General features: G+C 40.7%; 2 protein-coding genes across 2 annotated transcripts; both read right to left on the bottom strand.

Annotated features, from left to right (window-relative positions):
* Window positions 1–389: 389 nt before the first annotated feature.
* Window positions 390–1,322, bottom strand: LOC115643776 (olfactory receptor 1009-like). Its single transcript, XM_030547760.1, has one exon. It carries the CDS (start codon window positions 1,320–1,322, stop codon window positions 390–392), a length of 933 nt encoding a protein of 310 aa, XP_030403620.1.
* A 15,395-nt stretch (window positions 1,323–16,717) lies between these two features.
* Window positions 16,718–17,587, bottom strand: LOC115643756 (olfactory receptor 1009-like). Its single transcript, XM_030547741.1, has one exon. It carries the CDS (start codon window positions 17,585–17,587, stop codon window positions 16,718–16,720), a length of 870 nt encoding a protein of 289 aa, XP_030403601.1.
* Between the last annotated feature and the right edge of the window lie 3,630 nt (window positions 17,588–21,217).

The following is a 21,217-nucleotide window of genomic DNA, read 5'->3' as shown; positions in this document are numbered from 1 at the left end:
GAAAAGAGAGGAGTAAGAGGGGGTATGAAATCCAAACCTGTCACTGAGATTGGATACCTAAATCCATTAGGCTCCTTTGGCAATCCAAGCCTCAGTACTCTCTGCTGAAAAAAGTGTGACTGACTCTGCAGCCTGGTGCTCAGAGCACTCACTATGGATGTAAGAGACCCAGGGTCCAGGCTCCTGTGCTCCAGTGACTCTTGTACATCTTGTCCCAAAGACTTTAATGGAGCCACACTGATTTAAAGCAGCTGAGGTTATCACAATGTGACCATCAGTTACCTGACTTGAGAATGTCCCAAACACAAGTCAGCCACAGTTCTCTCGTTTTGGAATTATATATATATATATATATATATATATATATATATAATTTAAGATAATCAGCACTACTTGAGAAACTTCAATTTCCCCAACGTTTTCCCTAATGCTATTTTCACCTCCTTGTTTTTCAGGCTGTAGATGATGGGGTTTAACATGGGGGTCAAGATGCTGTACTGGATGGAGAATATTTCATCCAGAACCACAGAGGAGACTGAGCTGGGTTTTGTGTACTGGAAAAAGGCTGTCAGGTAAAATAAACCAATCACAATAAGGTGGGAGCTGCAGGTGGAGAAGGCTTTACTCCTGCCCTCAGCAGACCGTATCCTCAGGATGGTGGAGATGATGTAAATGTAGGAGATCAGTGTGAAGAGGAAGGAGCTTGACCCAAATATCACAACAGAAGTAAGAAGCACCACTTGATTGGTGAGGGTGTCAGTGCAGGATCGTTGTAATAGAGGAGGGAGTTCACAGCTGAAATGGTTGATTTCATTGGGCCCACAGAAACGCAACTTGGAGGTAAAAACAGTGTTAAGCAGGGCATGGAAGAAGCCTATTGTCCATGCCCCACTCACCAGCTGAACACAGATCTGTTTGCTCATTCTTTCCATGTAACGCAACGGGTCACAGATGGCAGTATAGCGGTCATAAGCCATGGCTGTGAGAATGAAAATTTCAGCAGCAATCGAGAGGCTGATGAAAAATATCTGGACAATGCATCCATTGAAAGAAATAGTTTTGTGCTCTACTAGGAAGTTCATCAGCATATTAGGCACCGTGACTGAGGAATAGCAGATATCAAGAAAGGATAAATGGAAGAGAAAGAAGTACATAGGGGTGTGAAGGTGAGAATCAGCTCTTATCACCACCATGATCACTATGTTACTACCCAGAGTGATTATGTAAATAAGTAAAAACATTGAGAAGAGGAAAATCTGCATCTGTGGGTCACTGGAAAGATTCCGGAGAATAAATTCAGTCACTGTGGTTTGATTTTCCATTGATATTTATTTTGGGAAAACTGTAACCTGTAAGACAAATAAATAAATAAATTTAGTTTAACACAAGTGAACTAAAATGGCATGCAGACATTATCTGTTCAGTTGAATGAATGCAAAGAGAGCCCTATTCTATCTTGTAAAATGTATTTAAATAGACAAGATTTAGAGAAACAGACAGCAGTGAACTGGTTGGAATTTGTGCATTGTACAGAGACAAAATGGGCCATATAGGGGCCAAAGTCCTCTTTTGTAACTGCCACTTTAAGCACCTAAACTGCAGAATCAGGCCCGACAGATATTCACAAAATCCCTGCCAGGCTAGGACTAAGGAACAGCCTGATGCGGGTCTCGCTTAGCCTCTCCTGTTGAATCTGTTCCACTGTGGTTAAATAATTAAAGTCATTGAAGAAAGGGGACTTGATCTCCTGCATCCAAGGTGAGGGACCTAACAAGCAGACTATAAAGTTCTTTGCTCACTTGCTATTTCTCTCTGGCCTAATAACTCTTTCATCTGTCCCTCTAACATCAGCGGAGATACAGCTGTTTTTACTCCAGTTGGGGATCTGGGCCCTTTACTCCAATGGAGCTATGGCTGAGTCACATCCACTGGGGATCTGGCCAATTCTATAAGTACGTCTTTGTCTATTACATTTTGTAATTTTTGTACAGCAGTGGTTTTTGGCCTTTTTTCATTTGTGGACCCCTAAAAAATTTGAAGGGAGGTTCTGACTCCTTTGAAAATCTTAGACATGGTCTACGTATCTCCAGACCACAGGTTCAAAACCACTGTTGTAGAGTATTTAATATCTATAGTATATAATTGGATTCATCCCTATTATAATATCTAGGATTTCTATAATAATTAAATAAATAAATAAACAAACCCCAGGGACCTAGAAATACTGGTTTAAGACTCAGCATTTTGTATAGACTGACAACTCAAGCAAATAGAGAGAATACAGGCAACCTGATAATTATTCTAAATGCCATAGAAGGGGCCTCCGAAGATATTAGCTGTATGACAGGCTCCTCCATAGGCAAGGTGTATTGTGTGGAAGCAGGTAACCTCAGGTGGATATCATGCAGCTGTCCAAACTATCCAAGGAAACCAGAGATAGTTTTCAACAAAAGAATGAAAAGGACTCAGTGCATACCAAGAAATAATCTAAGGTTGGATTTTGGCAAAACCAGAACAGAAAGCCTGAAGGAAAATGAATGCTCCAACACTGGAAGGAAAGAAAAATCGAGAAAATAATGACTGAACTTATACACAGTGGACAACAGAGCTTAATTGCAAAGAGGAATATTTACAGACATGGAGATTGAAAGCCTGAAAAGGGAGATGAGTCATGTTGACCCACCTGCAAACATTTTGGTAGAAGCAAATAATACAGGATTAACAGAAAACACAAATGGAAGAGAAATTGAGGACAAATATGAGTGTAGCAGCTCCCAAAGAAAGTACAGGAAATATAAGGATGTATTGATTTATATTATATATTATATTATATTATATTATATTATATTATATTATATTTAAAGAGCAGCACACAGCCCGGAGATAAAATATCAGCTGAATGAAAGGATGTGAGAGTTATGAAGGAACAATGTAAAGAGAAGCTCATCACTTAGTGTCATGGACTCGAAAGATTTCCCACAGGGTTCTTAGTATCAAGAGAAGAGTCACTTCAGAGACCCTAGGAGATTTTGATCTGATTAATGTTAAAAGCAGAACAGGAAAGCTAGAGAGCCCATAAATGATGTGGGAGAGTTTCAGCACTACTGGAAGGAAATCTGGTCTGAGGATGTACAATATAATCAGACAGCAGACTGGATTAAAAAAGTGAGAAAAAATTAGAAAGCCACAGCACAGAGGAATACACAAAGACCAAAGAAAGAAAAAGACGAAGTACAGAGAAGAATAAAAAATGGAAAGCCACCCAGACCAGATGGGATGCATGGATTCTGGCTGAAATGTCTTACAACACAGATTGATTGTTTGCTTGAACAACTTAATAAATGTCTGAAGAACAGATTTCCAAGATGGATAGTAACAGAGACAACATTCCTGGTACCAAAACAATAAAAGGAGGAGGAGGAAGCGGCCTCAGTAATCTATGAATTATAGACCAAAAATGGTTGGTTGACCAACTACATGGAAATTTCTATCAATAAATCTGGCAAAGAAGATCTGGATAGAGCTAGCTTGCAATGCAATGCTGCCTCCTGAGCAAAAAGCTCAGTAAATATGAAAGGGACAAAAGAACAACTCAGGCTTTCCAGGAGGATCACAGAAGAAGTTAAATGGTCTCATTCTTTGTTTTGTATCTTTAGTGATCCATGAATGTGGGACTCTCCACACAAGTAAAGTGTCCAAGGTTCATCCACAAATTATCTGATTTCTACAGCAATCTATGCTTAACTGGAACACTTGACTCTACCTAGAAGGGACTCTTTGATGAGGTCCAAATTAAAAGAGAAATATTTCAAGGGGATTCGTTTGCATCAGTGACGTTTGTTGTAGCAATGCTGCCGCTGACATGGATGCTTGTTGAGATAAATTGTGATTGTCATATCAGCAAAGATCAACAACTAGTTAATTTGTTAGACATGGGCAAGCTGAAACTACATGAAAAGTCACAAAAAGGAGCTATAGAGATTGATGATTTGTGGGAAAGTTTGTTGAAGATATAAAGCTACAAGCTGGCTTTGCTAAGTGTGTGTCAACATCTGTAAAGATGGCCAGACTGGAACAATCTGAGGACATACAAGTTACAAGCAAAGAACTATCCATGATATCTCAGCCTGACCCATACATATATCCTGGAATGAGGGAAACTGTCAGAGCTACAACATAAGAAACTGAAAGAAAAGTGAGGAAAGAATATTGCAGATATATAAGAACTACCCTATGGACAAAACTCAAATCTAAGAACTTGATCAGAGCAATTAATATGTGTGGGATGCCAGTACTACAGAACATTGCTGGAGTGATCAGGTGGAATCAATAGAAGAAGAAAAAAATTAACATCCAAAGAAGACAACTGCTGGTGATGCCTAGCATATTGCATAGCAATCAAGCATTGACAGAACATACATCCCACAAAGTGATGAAGGAAAACTCTGCTATCTGTGGAAGAAACTATTGATAATGAAGACTATAATATCAAAATATGAGGAGTCAACCTGAGTAAAGATCATCTGATTACAGTAAGAAGCCATGACTGAGCTGCATCCAAACCCACGAAACCATGAAAGAAAGGAGAAAGCAAATTACTAAAAAAAACCCAATGACAATAAATAAGTAAAAGATGTGGAAGACTTACACAGAAATCAATGCATTGACAATGGTCAACAGAGATTGAACCTACTGGTGACAGAAGATTAATAAATTAATGGCTTGCAGAAGGATCTCTCAAAAGAGAGACACAGCCTCATTATGAGAGAACAACTAAAATCGTTAAGGCTTTATTATGTAAGAAGTAAAATGGACTGACAGAACTATTCCCCGAGCCACAGAATGTGTTGTAAAAAGGAAGAGGTGGTAGAGCATGTGTTGAGCAACTGCAAGAGCCTATCTGGGAGAGAATATATGAACAGACACAGTGAGGTTGCCAAGTGTCTGTTCTCGTGACTCTGTACAAATACATACTTGCCACAAACTATGTGCTATTACGAACACCAAAGTGGAAGCGCTCTAGAGAATGAAGAGGGTAAGATTTATGGTTCTGGCAATTGTCACAGACCAAATGGTGTGGTCAAACAGGCCACATATAGTTGTGGAAAAGACAAGAAACAAGCCCATGTTAATTTATGTTGCAGCACCAGTGGTCAGAAACACAAAAAAGAAACAAGGAGAGAAGATGGGGGAGTATGAAGAACTCTGCCTCGAAGGGGAGCAGTTATGGCAACCTAGAACATAGACAACCCCAGCAGGGCATGAACAAGCAGCTCAAGAACGCGTTAGTAATGACATCATGGTTAGTGACCACCAGAAGACAACACTCTTAGGCACTGTGATAACATGAAGGAAAGTCAAAGGAGCATGAATGAAATTAAGCACCTGAAATGCAGAAATACTGAAAAGGGTTTAACAAGACTCCTGACTACCCAAACCTACAGAGTCTGTTCAGCCAGGATTTATTGGTGACACGTGGGGATACATTTTAGACAACACCTTTCTTATTTTTAAGCTTAAAGATTAAGTATGTTGTGAAAGCTATTTCTTTCTTTTTTTCTAAAATCCACCCTATGTAATACTTAGAAAAATTAATAATGATCATAATAAAGGAAAGTGCCCAGAAAACTATGTAGGCATGCTGACATAATTTGAAAAAGTGTCTGATTGAAAATTAATGGGATTTTTGTGTCTAAAAATCTCTAAAGTTCCTTTGAAAGTCTGATCTAATGGGGCTTTTGACTTAGTGTTCTGCAAGTCTGAATATCAGGCTGTTCATACATCAGAAAATCTGTCCTGCCCTCTTGGAAGTGAGAGGCTATTTTAATATTGATTTTTAGTGGAAATGAAAGTGAAGTCAGTGTTCTGTGCAACACCAAATCAATATTTAAACCCAAATGTCTGCCAGAGAGCATCTGAATCATTTCCCCATTATCGGCTCATCAGTCTAATGTCCAAGCAAAGGAATCTTACACTAGAACTTGAATGTCATAGGCAGATTCTGTGCAAAGTGAACTCCAAAGCTAAGGGCCATCTTCAGAGAATCCCCTATCCCCAACCTCCCCACCCCCTAACAAACACACACTATTGCTAACATGCACCAACAGATCTCATTTGTCTCAGAGTTGTTGCAAGCAAGTACCATGACCAGATGTCACGATTTTATAGGCACAGTCCCAATTTTTGGGTCCTGTTACCCACCGCCCCCTATCCTGGTTTTTCACACTTGCTGTCTGGTCACCCTATAAGCAAGGGAGAGAGTTGGGTGATTCATATTGTAGCTAGGTTGCCAGCCATGACCTCTGTGCTGTAACTGACAGTGTGAGCAGTGTTGCATCCCGGCAGAATTCAATGGGACTCTGCAGAGAGACCCACCCCTAGATAAGTGGAGCAGGATCTGCACCTTTTAAATTGAAAGATTAAAATGAATAAGAACATGAATTAACTCACCTGCCTTTTAAACAGAGAGTATAGATATGGAGAGATCCTTCTGACTTGTGATTTTCTCTGTTTTCTTAGTCAAATCAATAAGTAGGTAGGTAGACTATCTAGTCTATCTGCATCCGGAATAGAGCATCTCAAGACATCCAATAGGTCTATGGATGTGATCCTTGGACCCTTTACCCGGAGCAGTGAAACCACTCAAGGTATGTAGGGTTATCTGTGGTAGTGGAACAAAGAGCCTTTCCTGAGCTGCCTCCAAGATTAAACCTGATTTCTTGTGAATGGTTTAAATGCTGTTTTGTTCCCCTTGGGACAAGATCCCTGAAGTTCACTCTCTGTAACAAGCTACCAATGACACCGCGCTGGGTCAGCACTCAAGCAATTCTCTGTAGTGCCAAGAAATGAAAGCAATGAGACTATTCACGTAGCTAAGATGAATAACTTAGATCAATGCTGCCTCCCCCTCTGCTCCCCCCAGCCTAGTGTAGATCAGGCTTTAGGCACTGAACTCCCTGGGAGAGGCGGGACTCAGCACTTCTTAGCATCTCCCACTAGCAAGTTTAGGAGGCTGCCTGCCTCGTGTCCTGGCTTTTGTGGAGCCCCTTCTGAGGTATCTTTCTCTCCCACCCGTCATTGTGTAGGCAGCTGGGGGGCCAAGGTCAGGCTTTGTGAAGGGCAATGATTTTCAAAACTAAAAAGTTAGGCACTGCAACACTCAGCAACCCAATGTCTAAGTTCTTCATGAATCGAGCCCCATGAATCTATCCAAAAGAGCAGGAAGCATGATGGATCGGGCCCTTAAAGTTTACTGTTTAAACTTGTGAGTTGTTATTTTGCAATAAGCAGAGCAGCTGGTTAAGAGGCAGATTTCCTGAGGTTAGAAGTTTCCCTCTCAGGCCCATTGAGCATACATCCAGTTTCTAGATCGCCACCTCTTCCCATTTGCCCCCAGTTACAGATGATCTGGGGGGCCCTGTCAGCTCAGGGCCCTGGTCCAATTGTCCCCTCTTTTCCCCCTTCTCATCAGCCTGACCCTCTGTTACCTTTTTTCCCCTCTGAGGTCTAAAATTTAACTCTATTAATTTGGTTTTCTTTAATTTCTAAGAAAATACATATGTATAATTAACTTTTGGCAATGGATCTCCGACACAGTGAACCAAGTGGGAGAGCAGAATTGGGGTGTCCTCATAGGCAAATACAGGTCTCTTTAATGAGAGAAATGAGGTGGATGAGGGGAAGAGAGAGAGAGAGGCAAGACAGATGGCAGAATCCACCTCCCACTCCCTGAAATCCTGAATGAAGAAGTCATGTCAGAGATTCAAACTTGACATACACCATCGCACAGATCAATGGATCCTTGTTTCCCCTCTACTCCTTTTCATTCAAACAAAATTAAGTTATAAAGAAGAAAATGCTGCATTATCTCATCTCATCTTCTTTCACCTTCCTAATGCTGGGTTATACAACACCTACCACCCAGGCAGTTTGTGAGTAGCAATGAGTTACGCTGCGTGGATCACTTTGAAGATGAAAAGCCCCAGGGCTCCAATCCTGTGCAAGTGAAGTCCATGGGAGTGTTACTGTTTAGTATGGTTGGGAAAGAATGCCAAAGGCATAAAGGGGTAGTCAGGTGCCCAAATCCCTCATAAGTCAATGAGAGTTGGGCACTAAATTCCCATTTGCAGCTTTGAAAAGGTCTCCTGCCAGGTTTTCTTTAGTTAAACTTTAGACCAGCTTTCTGTTTGAAGGTCAGATCTTGTGAGTGTTATTTATGGACCGCACTATGATACCCTAACTCCCAGTGAATAGGATTTTGCACTGCTTATTTCAACAGAGCTACTGAAGGAATAAAGTATTACTTTGCTAGTAAGGTCATTGCAGAATCAGTGTTCAAGAGCCCCCAACCCCCTGTCACCATTAAATATTTAACAAATTAGTGTATGTTTTGGCCAAGATTATCAAACATGACTGGTGATTTCAGATGGTGAACTTGAGATGCCTGTAAGGGCCCTGAAGTACTGAGCACCCTTCTTTTGAAAACTTGGCCAATTTAAGCTGGAGAGTGAAAAAAGGAGGCATGCAAATTCATGAGTCATGATTATGAAATATTGGCCTCTCTTTCTTAAAAATATGGCCCTTCATTTTCATTGTTTACCGAAAAACTCCAAACAATCCCTGGGTTTTGAAAAATCCAGTATTCAGATTTTTCTGATTTCTACCTGGATCTTCTACCTCCTCTAACTCTCCTGATCCAGGTCCCTACTTGCAGACTCCCCACCAGATAGCACAGCACACCTGTGCAGGAGTGGGTAACTGGGGTTGATGGTTGATGCAACCACACAGAGGGGGAAGGAGGTAGACAGAGCACCTGTGGAGACCACCAACTGCTGTAGGGAGTGAGAGGGTGCATGCATGAGTATTGCCCCCCCCGAAAATGGTTCCTGTGAGTTCTGAGCAACCCCTCTGCCTCTCTCCCTCCCCCGTGATACATCCCTGAGCCCAGCTTCTCATGGAGCTGTCATTGCCTGGAGAGAAGCCCCAGTGAGCAATGCTGAAGGGTGAATGGTATAGGATGGAGGCTAGTGAAACTGCTTAGTTCAAGTATAAGCCATGTCTGCTCAGTGTGACACTCTGTCCCCCTCCACTGGTGGTACGCAAGCTACAGTGTGATGAGGCTGCTACAGCACTGGCTGAGAGAGGGAGAGAGAGGGGGCTTTTTTAGCTCTGCAGGAGAGGCTCATATATTATGAAGGTCCAGAGGACCAAGTTTGATCTCTGATGCTGATGGTGAACCCGAGGGTGTCAGCGTTGCAAGTAGTGGCCTGTATGGAGAACTGAACTGGGAAGTCTCTGATCTTCGGATGGGCTTCCCTGGCCAGGGGAATTCTGGAAGTGTCAGCACTACTGCTCAAGCTGACTGTCTGGCCTCTGCTACTGGTGACTAGGCCATCTATAGATTGATGTGCCTGCTACACCACTAGCCAAGAAAGCTGGGTCTTTCAGCTCAGATGTTTCCATCCAGAGATTCCCAGGTTCGAGCCATGTTAGTGTTATGCAAATATAATTGTACAAGTCACCCACTCTAAAGTGTTTGGTTTTTAAAAGAAGATGCTTTATGTTTGTAATGGTAGCTCCAGAAAATGGTTTTATTAAAAAAAAAACACCTCTAACTTTTCTTGATTTGCTGCATCACTTACAATTTTAAAATCTAGACTGGATGTATTTCCACCTGCTTCTCCCACTTTATTGTGGTTACCATTTTTTGGACTTTAATTATCGTCTATATAGTAACCCAAACCACTTCACTGCGAGGCCTGAACAACGCAGTTATACCAACCTAATTTCCCAGTGTAGACCTGGCCCCGCTTTGGAGTGATTTCTGGTTCTGCCAGTTCACAATTCAGCTGCAGTGTATATCTGATTTTTTTTTGTCCCTCTCACAGAGTCGCATTATTCAATGTACTTATCTGGCACCCACTGCTGAGTACGGAAAAAATTCCTAAGGCAGGTACATTGATAGACAGCTTTTGTATGATACATATACATACATGTTGGTTTGTCAATTCTCACAAGAGTCTATTCTAAGACAGGAATTTGCACTGTGCAGAATCACAGTATTTCTGCTGCCTGGCAAACAAACGTGTCTATAAGATTCCTCCGTGGCTTTTTTTCTAGCCTGCAAAGGGAAGAAAAAAAGAAAGGAAATTTATGCCCCGATGAGAGCAAGAGATATTGGGCCATGTTGCAATCTTATTTACACCATTGGTAAACACAGAGTAACTTTACTGAAGCTGATGATGTTACTCCAGATTTGCACAAGGTTAACTGGTAGTTAGAATCTGGTCTGTTATTCCTAATGGTGAGTTTTTATTGCCTGTTAATTTCCAAATCAGTTGTCTAGTTCTTTTTGAGATAACATTTCACAACCCTGCTGCCTTCCACCCACTGAATATTAAGTAAATGAGCCATTGTATCTCAGCATTTTCACTTGTTAGCCTCAGTGCCAGAATAGCCTGAATATGTTCCACTGTAATCTGATTGTTCATTTTAAGTAAGAACACAAAATGGTTAACACAACTGATACAAATTTCATACTAAGGTCAAACAAGGCTAACATCTATAGAGATGGGTGAATAATTTAGAGCAAGTGATGCATACAGTGATTTTTTTTCCATTTTTTTTTCACAAAGAACCACACAATGTTCACAAATGCACTCATTCAGAATTACTCAAAGAATTTCAATAAATATTTAACTACAGGTGGCTCACAAGCAACCTGGGTTTATTACATTTTTATTCATTGCGGGGATTTTTTTTTCTAAAGTGCTTCAGTGGCTAAGGAGCCTAACCTTGGAATAATGAGATCCAAGGGCAAGAAGCTCAAATTGAAATTAATAATTTGGCACATCTTTTTAACAGTGATGGTGATTAACAGTGATGGTGATTAACTATCAGAACCAAATCAGACTGGATGCTTTCCTGGAGGATAGGATTTAGGACTCACTCCAGGGGCAACTGGGTGAAATGTAATGGTCCTTGTTATACAGGAGGTCAGAATAGAAGATCTAATGATCCTTTCTGGGCTTAAAAATTGATGAATCTAGCTGCCATAGAAAATTAATGGGAGTTAAGCTTCCAAGTCATCTGGGCACTTTTGATCTATCTCTGTCTTTATTCTAATCTCTCTCTCCTGTGTCACTGACCACGTGGCAGAGAAAAGAGAAAAGGGTCTTACCCCTGCAGCTACTTCTAGGCAAATGCCAGCAAAACCAGGGTCAGCCAGCCAGCCAGCCTGAGTCAACTTGTGCCTCTTGAATGAGCCAATCAGGAACTGTTCTATAGCAACATCCTAGAATATATTTCTCTGAACCAATCACAACATCCCAAGGGGAGCGGCTTTTGACCAGTGGTGTGTTTAAAAAAATGCAGCTCTTTAAACAAAGGAATGAAAAGTCAAACACTGTAAATAACACAAGTTGTTGTAGTAATATACCAGCCTTTAGGTTGATTTTTAAATCTTGCAGAAAGAAAATCTGCTGTAAAAAAAGCTTTAAATTTACACACTTTATATAAAGCACATGCACAGGCTAACTTAAAAGAAAAACTAGCTTATGTAAAACAGTTAACTCTTTGCCTCAGTCTTTAATAAGGCTAATGAGGAGCTTAGGGATAATGGAAGGATGACAAATGAGAATGAGGATATGGAGGTAGATATTACTACATCCGAGGTAGAAACCAAACTCGAACAGCTTAATGGCACTAAATCAGAGGGCCCAGATAATCTTCATCCAAGAATATTAAAGAAACTTGCACATGAAATTGGAAGTCCATTTGCAAGATTTTTTAATGAATCAGTAAACTCAGGGGTTGTACAGCACGACTGGAGAATTGCTAGTGTGGAAGTAGGGAAAGAATTGATAAGGATTTGTAGGGGATCTTAATGCATGTCAGTCTGTTAGCAAGAGTTAGGCCAGCTGTAACCCTAATGACATGAGATTTGTAGAAGCAAGGTTACTGTGAGGCGAGTAGGAAAGAACTGTGTGAGAAGTTATCACGACCTTGCACTGATAATTAAATACGTAGACTGGCGCACAATGTGAGGAAAATAAGATAGCAGGATAGCCTACGTATAAACAAAATGCAGCTGTTGCTCATTATTGTCTGTATTATTGCTTGTTATTGTCTGTAACAAAGGTATAAATGCTTGCTGTAATTGTTTACCTGTTGAGAGATCTGTCCGGGACTGGGGCAACCCAGTGTCCTAGGGCACTCCCTCCCTCTATTGCAATTGCTGGAGTTAGAATAAAATATCTGATTTTGCTGCACTCAAACATAAAGCGAGAACTGAGTTTTTCTCCGACACTAATATAGTTCCTATTTTTAAGAAAGGGAAAAATGGTGATCTGAGTAACTATAGGCCTGTTAGTTTGACATCTGTAGTATATAAGGTCTTGGAAAAATTTTTAAGGAAAAAGTAGTTAAGGACATTGAGGTCAATGGTAATTGCGACAAAATATAACATGGTTTTACAAAAGGTAGATCATGCCAAACCAACCTGATCTCCTTCTTTGAGAAGGTAACAGATTTTTTAGACAAAGGAAACACAGTGGATCTAATTTACCTCAATTTTATTAAGGCATTTGACACGGTTCCACATGGAGAATTATTAGTTAAATTGGAAAAGATGGGGATCAGTATGAAAATTGAAAGGTGGATAAGGAACTGGTTAAAGGAGAGACTACAATGGGTCGTACTGAAAGGTGAACTGTTAGGCTGAAAAGAGGTTACTAGTGGACTTCCTCAAGGATCAGTTTTGGGACCAATCTTATTTAACCTTTTTATTACTGACCTTGGCACAAAAAGCCGGAATGTGCTGATAAAGTTTGTGGATGACACAAAGCTGGGAGGTATTGCTAACACAGAGAAGGACCGGGATATCATACAGGAACATCTGGATGACTTTTTAAACTGGAGTAATATTAATAGGATGAAATTTAATAGTGAAAAGTGAAAGGTCATGCATTTAGGGATTAATAACAAGAATTTTAGTTATAAATTGGGAACACATCAGTTGGAAGTAACAGAGGAGGAGAAGGACCTTGGAGTATTGGTTGATCACAGGATGACTATGAGCCACCAATGTGATATGGCCGGTAAAAAAGCTAATGCAGTCTTAGGATGCATCAAGCGAGGTATTTCCAGCAAAGATAAAAGGAGGTGTTATTATCATTGTACAAGGCACTAGTGAGACCTCATCTGGAATACTGTGTGCATTTCTGGTCTCCAATGTTTAAGAAGGATGAATTCAAAGTGGAACAGGTTCAGAGACGGGCTACTAGGATGATCCGAGGAATGGAAAACCTGTCTTATGAAAGAAGACTCAAAGAGCTTGGCTTGTTTAGCCTAACTAAAAGAAGATTGAGGGGGGATATGATTGCTCTTTATAAATATATCAGAGGGATTAATATCAGGGAGGGAGAGGAATTATTTAAGATTAGTACCAATCTGGACACAAGAACACATGGATATAAATTGGACACTAGAAAGTTTAGACTTGAAATTAGACAAAGAGGAGTGAAGTTCTGGAACAGCCTTCCAAGGGGAGTAGTGTGGGCAAAAGACATATCTGGTTTTAAGACTAAGCTTGATAAGTTTATCGAGGGGGTGGTATGATGGGATAGCCTAATTTTGGTAATTAATTTAGTAACTGATCATTGGTTATAAGCAGGTAAATATGCCCAGTGGTCTATGATGGGATGTTAAATGAGTTGGGATCTGAGTTACTATAGAGAATTATTTCCTGGGTGCTGGCTGTTGAGTCTTGCCCACATGCTCATGGTTTAACTGATTGCCATATCTGGAGTCGGGAAGGAATTTTCCTCCAGGGCAGATTGGCAGAGGCCCTGGACATTTTTCACCTCCCTCTTCAGCATGGGGCACGGATTACTTACTGGAGGATTGTCTTCAGCTTGAGGTCTTCAAACCACAATTTGAGGACTTCAATAACTCAGACATAGGTTAGGGGTTTACCATAATGGTGCCTTCTGACCGTAAAGTCTATGAGTCTATGTCCTTAATATGACATCCATCCAGCTAGTTCTGGGTCTGCTAACTCTTCTCTTTTCCTCCACTTCTAAGTTTAACTCCCTGTTTCCTGTGCATTCTTCTGCTTTTCTTTTCACATGGCCAAACCACCTATGCGTTGATTCCCTAAGCATTTTTTTTAACTGGTACCACCTTAACATTTCCCCTATTTCATTAGCTCCAAACATGGTCCAGCCACAAAAGTCGAAATATCCATCTTTACATTTTCATTTCCATTGTATTCAAGATCTGCTCCTGTCTGTTCCTCAATGCCCAGAATTCAGAGCCCTCTGAAAGTGCAGGCCTAATTTACATCTTGCAGATCTCATTTTTCAATTTGGTAGGTTTAGTGAAAATACAAATGCTCATATAAATAGGCATATAGTGCCCAATCCAGAAAGAACTTTACTCCTGTCAATATGTAGTACATATGAATAATTCTATTGAAATTAAGTGTGAGTACTGAATGCTAGCACGAGTGTGAATCTATCTGCAGGTTGGGGATCATGCATAATGTTGATTAGACTCAGTCCTACAGGTGGTCTGTAAGTGGAAGTCTCGTTAGCCTCAGTTGGAGGTCTGAATGCAGACAGGCTGTACGGGTATGTCCATTTAGTCTAAACATTCAAGTACATGTAGTATCATGTCTATAGAGAAGAAGAGACTCCAAAAAACATAATAGGGAAATGAAGACGCCCACTCAGTGAAGACCTCCTCTCTTTCTTCCGGTAAGATTTTCATAAGATGAGGTTGAGGATTTGGTGAACCACTGTTAGGAGAGTGTTCTGTGCATGTGCTGATGACGTGAAGAAGACACATAATTAGTTAGTGGAATTTCTTATGACAGAGAGACTTTGAAGACCAAAAATGTAGCAATATTCAGATAAGATTTGGATAAGAAAAATATATTCAGGTTTATGATCATTAATTATGACAACTTATTTTGAATGGATAATAAATGTCATGTTTCAGGGATTAACCCACATAACTCAGTCACTGTCCAACATTAAACAGTTTTAAACGAGGTTCAGAGTTCGGTTTGCAGAGACCTCAGTCTGTTTAATTCCCTGCCAAACACACACAAATCTTTCTATTAAAGACAAGAAGGAAAAAAAGCGTTTGAAATATAAAATATTAAATCAGGCTTTCATTTTAACAACATCTCTTGTTCCCTTTTTCTTGAGCTGGAGACAGTTAAAAAACAACAACAACAATTAGATAAATTCATGGAAGATAGGTCATCAATGGTTATTAGTCCAGAATGCCAGAGAGGCAACCCCCTGTTCTGGATGTCCCTAAACCTCTGACTACCAGAAGCTGGGGCTCGATGACAGGGGATGTATCACTCAATAATTGTCTGTTCTGTTCATTCTCTTTGAAGAATCTGTCTCTGGCCACTGGCAGAAACATGATACTGGGCTAGAGGGACCGTTGGTCTAACCTGGAATGGTCTTTCATTTGTTCTTATGTTCTAACATGATAATAGGTGGTTCCCTAGTCAATGGGAGATGCTGAGGAGTAGGGTGTGTTCTAAGCCCTGCTGCTGTCGATGAGTTCAGTCCCCCTATCCCCATGAGGGAAACAAATCCTTCTGCTTGTCATTCTCAGCTAGGAACCCTCTAACCCCACCTAATGTTTTTTTCACATGAAACTGGGGCTCAAGGAGGAAGGATAAGGAATTAGAAGGAGGAGACGGCTCATAACTTTTATTCCAATGGTCAGGGTAGTCACCTGGAATGTGGTAGAGCCCCACGTCAAGGGCCTGATAGAGACAGGATTTAAAGGTGGGCTCTCTCCCAAACAATGTGGATGCTCTAACCACCAGGACACACTCATGTCAGTCTCTCTCTAACTCTCCTGTTCAAGCCTAAATTCCTTTGTCAATCTAGCCCTCCCTGGGGAGTAAACCCATTGGCTCCAATGATTATTATATTATCCTTATTAATTATTATTGAAAATCCTTGAGATTTTAGGAGGATAGAATAAGATAACTGATATTAAATGGGGTTTAAACAAATTAGTCAAAAAACAAAAGGACAGAGATTAATAAATGAAGAGATTATTTTTATGGAACTGGCCAGAATCTCAGCTGGCATAAATTGGCCATAGCTCCCCTATAGACAGTGGGCCAGATTAAAGAGATATGGACATAGAGAAAAGGAAGAACTGTGTGAATGACTCTACAGCCCGGTGCTCAGAGCATTCACTCTGGATTTAGGAGACCCAAGATCCAGTCCCCTCTGCTTCAGTTACTCTTGTATAACTAGGAATCTGGCCCGTTGACTTCAATGGAGCCACACTCATTTAGACCAATTGAGGTTTTGTTCCAACATGTCCATCAGTTACCTGAGCTGGGAATTTCCCAAACAAAAGTTATCCACAGTTCTATGCTCTCTGATGTAAACATATGTAATTTAATTTATTTAAGATCATCAACATTACTTGAAGCAACAGAGAGTCCTGTGGCACCTTTAAGACTAACAGATGTACTAGAGCATAAGCATTTGTGGGTGAATACCTATGAAAGCTTATGCTCCAATACATCTGTTAGTCTTAAAAGTGCCACAGGGCTCTCTGTTGCTTTTTACAGATCCAGACTATCACTGCTACCCCTCTGATACTTAACATCACTTGAGAAACTTTAATTTTCCCAACATTTTCCTTAAAGCTGTTTTCACCTCCTTGTTTTTCAGGCTGTAGATAATGGGTTTAACATGGGGGTCAAGACACTGTACTGGATGGAGAATATTTCATCCAGCACTTCAGAAGAGACTGAGCTTGGCTTTGTGTACTGGAGAAAACCTGTCAGGTACAACAAGCCAACTACAATAAGGTGGGAGCTGAAGGTGGAGAAGGCTTTATGCCTGCCCTCTGCAGAGCGTATCCTAAGGACGGTGGAGATGATGTGAATGTAGGATATCAGGTTGAGGAGGAAGGCACTTGATGCAAATGTCACAAAAGAAGTAAGAAGCACCACTTGATTGGTGAGGGTGTCAGTGCAGGCCAGTTGTAACAGAGGAGGGAGCTCACAGCTGAAATGGTTGATTTCATTGGGCCCACAGAAACACAACTTGGAGGTAAAAATAGTATTAAGCAAGGCATGGAAGAAGCCTATTGTCCATGCCCCACTCACCAACAGAACACAGATCCCTTTGCTCATTCTCTCCATGTAACGCAGTGGGTCACAGATGGCAGCGTAGCGGTCATAAGACATGGCTGAGAGAATGAGAGCTTCAGCACCAGCTGAGAGGAGGATGAAAAACATCTGGACAATGCAGCCATTGACAGAAATAGTTTTGTGCACTGCTAGGAAGTTCCTCAGCGCGTTAGGCACAGTGACTGAGGAATAGCAGATATCAACAAAGGATAAATGGAAGAGGAAGAAGTACATAGGGGTGTGAAGGTGAGAATCAGCTCTTATCACCACCATGATCACTATGTTACCACCCAGAGTGATTAGGTAAATAACTAAAAACACCAAGAAGAGGAAAATCTGCATCTGAGGGTCACTGTCAAGTCCCCGGAGAATAAATTCGGTCAATGTGGTTTGATTTTCCATTGATATTTTTTCAGCAAAACTAGGACCTATGAGACAAATAAATAAATACAATTTACTCAGATCATAAAAGTGAATTGAACTGTCATCTAGAGGTCATCTTTTCAGTAGGATGAACATAAAGAGAGCCCTATTCTATCATTTAAAAATATATGTTCTTTAAATAGACAAGATTTAGAAAACCAACAGTGATAATCTTCCTGGAATTTGTGTGTTCTACAATGATAAAATGGGCCAAATACACAATAGGACTTTGATCCCTATCCACCACATTAAGAACCTAAATCACAGAAGTTTTCCCCATAGGTATTCACAAAATCCCCTCCCAGCTGGAACAATGGGACAGACTGATGAGGGCCTTGCTTAGGCTCTCCTGTTGAATCTGTTCCACTGTGGTTAAATAATGAAAGAAGCGCTGGAGAAAGGGGACTGGGTACTGGATCTCCTGCATGCATGGTGAGGGCCCTAACCACAAGTCATTCACTTGCGTTTGGTTTCTCTCTGGCTAAATAACTCTTTAATCTGTTCCTTTAACTTCAGCAGAGATATAGCAGTTTTTAGTCCAGTTGGGTATCTGGCCCCTTTACTCCAATGGAGCTATGGTTGATCATACCCACTGAATTTGGGATCTGGCCAATTCGATAAGTAACTCTCTGTCTATTACATTTTGTAATTTTTGTAGAGCAGTGGTTTTTGACATTTTTTTGATTTGTGGACCCCCAAAAATATAGGTGCAGACCCCTTTGAGAATCTTAAACTCCAGGGGTCTGTGGACCACAAGTTAAAAACCACTGTTGTAGAGTACTTTATATCTATAGTATATTATTGGATTCATCTCTATTAAAATATCTAGGATTTCTACAACAACAACAATAATAATAATTAATAATAAACCCCTGAGAATTAGAAATGCCGGTTTGGACATAGGCTGGCAACCCAATCAAATACAGGCAAATTGATAAATATTACAAATGCCATAAAAAGGGTCTCACAAGAACTTGGCTGTATGACAGGCTCCTCCACTGCCAAGGTGTATGTGTGGAAGTGGGTAACCCCAGGTTGATATCATGCAACTGTCCAAACAATTCAAGAAAACCAGTGATCATTTTCAGCCAAAGAGTGAAAAGGGCTCTTAGATCACTTCTTGGTTTGCACTAAGGTTGGATTTTGGCAAAACCAGAAGAGAGAGGCTGGAGGACATGAATACACCAAGACTTGAAGAAGAGAAATGACAACACCGAGAAAGAAATGACTGAGAAAAGACTCATTGGACAACTGAGAGGTTAATAGCAAAAGGAGTTATTTATGCAAATGGAGACTGAAAGCCTGAAAAGGGAGATTAGTCATATTGACCCACATGCAAACATTTTGGTAGAGCAATAACACAGGATCAACAGTAGTGTGGCACAATGCCGGGGATAGCAAGTGGAATCAAGGGGATAAATAAAAATTGGACATCCAAACCAGAAAGCTGCTAGTGATGCAACGAGTATTGAATAGCAATAAAAACACAGAAAACACGTCTAACAGTGTGATACAGGAAAAGATCTGCTATCCGTGGAGGAAGAAATTGATAATCAAGAACAAAACATCAAAACATATTAAAAGTGAGACAGAGAAAAAGATCATCAGGTGGTGATAAAAAGCAATGACCGAGAGTGCATCCCAGCCCAAGAAATCATGAAAGATAGTAGAAACAAAATCCCCACAGAAATACTCCAAAGTTTTACACAGAAATGAGTGCATGGATAGTGGTGGAGAGAGATCAAACATGTTAGAGGTAGAAGATGCATAAACTCATGTCTTCTAGAAGCATATCAGAAAAGAGACAGAGAGCCTCAATATGAGTGCACAAGAGGATTCCTTAAGGGTTATTTACATAGAAGTAAGATCAAGCAACAAACCTGCTCCCTGAAATGAACAATGTGTTCTGAAAAGGAAGAGACTGTGGAGTGCCTGCAGAGCCTGGCTAGGAGAGAACACACACATGAGGCGACCAAGTTCCTGCACTGGAGTCTCTGTGGAAGTACATATTTAAACAAATTGTGTGTTATTACAACCACCAAACCAGAAACGCTGTAGAGAATGAAGAGGCTAAGATTTTATGGGATCTGGCAATTTTCACAGACTGAGCAGTGCAGAAAAATAGGCCAAATATTAATATATATCACCATGCTAGCAGATAGTGTCATAAAAAAAACCAAAAAGATAAGACTGCAAAGTATGAAGAACACTTTCATAAATTAGATTGATTATGGAAACTGTAACAAAGTCCCTCCTCTACTTTGGTGAGTCCTGCGCTTATTTGGCAGATTTGCTCACATCAGTGATCTTCCCCACAGTCTAGATCAACTTCTCCTGTGTCTGGTCAGGAGTTGGGAGGTTCGGGGGGAACCCGGGCTGGCTCTCTACTCCAGGTTCCAGCCCAGGGCCCTGTGGATTGCAGCTGTCTATAGTGCCTCCTGTAACAGCTCCTTTTTAAACTCAGGTGCCTTGATTAGCCTGCCTTGATTGGCTGCAGGTGATCTCATCAGCCTGTCTGCCTTAATTGGTTCTAGCAGGTTCCTGATTACTCTAGTGCAGCCCCTGCTCTGGTCACTCAGGGAACAGAAAACTACTCATCCAGTGACCAATATATTTGCCCTCTACCAGACTCCTGTACCTCACTGGTCTGGGTCTGTCACAAAAAATAGAACACAGATGACCCCAACGATTATTGGAATACTTAGAGTGATCCCTAAGAGTCTGAATGAGCAGGTGAAGAACACGTGACGTGGGCAAGACATCATGGTCAGTGATTTCCAGCAGACAGAGCTCTCAGACACTGCGAGAATGTCATGGAAAGTCAAAGGAAAATGAGAGCATTTGATCATCTAAAATATAGGAATTGTGCAGAGAGTTTAACAAAACTCCTGACTACCCAAACTTACAGATTCAGTGCACAAAGGATTTGTTGGTGACTTATGGGGATAAATTTTAGACAGTAATTTAATCCTTTTTAAGCTTAAAGATCTTATATATTGTGAAAGCTATTTGTTTAAAAAATGACCTCCTATGTAATACTGAGGAACAGTACTAATGATCATAATAAATGAACACTCTCTTGGCACACTAACATGATTTTAGAAAGAGGGGTCTGATTGTAAGTTAATGGGAGTTTTATTCCTAAGTCACTTAAACTCTACTCATTGGGACTTTTGACTCAGGATCCTGCACATCTGAATATCAGGCTTTTCCTACATAAGAGAATCTCTCCTACCCTAATGGAATTGACACTGATTTGTAGTGGAAATGGGAACGAAGCCAATGTTCTGTCCAAGTTCATATCTATGTTTATCCCATATGTATCCCAGAGCAAAGAGATTGTTTCTTCATCTTTTCCAAACTATCAGCTAATCAGACAAATGCCCGAACAAAGAGATGCACCAAAGATGTAACAAAGGCACTGTGCACAATGAAACCAAAAGCTAAGTGTCTTCTCTAGAGGATGCCCTGCCCCTAATCTACTCACCCCCCAACACACAGACTCCAAAAGTAGAAACTACCGTTATCCTGCACCAGCTGAACTCAGTTTTCTCAGTGCTGCCTTGAGAAACAGAGAGAGAGAGAGAGAGAGAGAGATATGGCTGGGTT

Source organism: Gopherus evgoodei, unplaced genomic scaffold, assembly GCF_007399415.2.
Source record: "Gopherus evgoodei ecotype Sinaloan lineage unplaced genomic scaffold, rGopEvg1_v1.p scaffold_70_arrow_ctg1, whole genome shotgun sequence".
In the NCBI taxonomy this organism is placed as follows: Eukaryota; Metazoa; Chordata; order Testudines; family Testudinidae; genus Gopherus; species Gopherus evgoodei.
The sequence above is the reverse complement of the archived record's forward strand: the minus strand, read 5'-3'. Positions and strand labels throughout refer to the sequence as shown.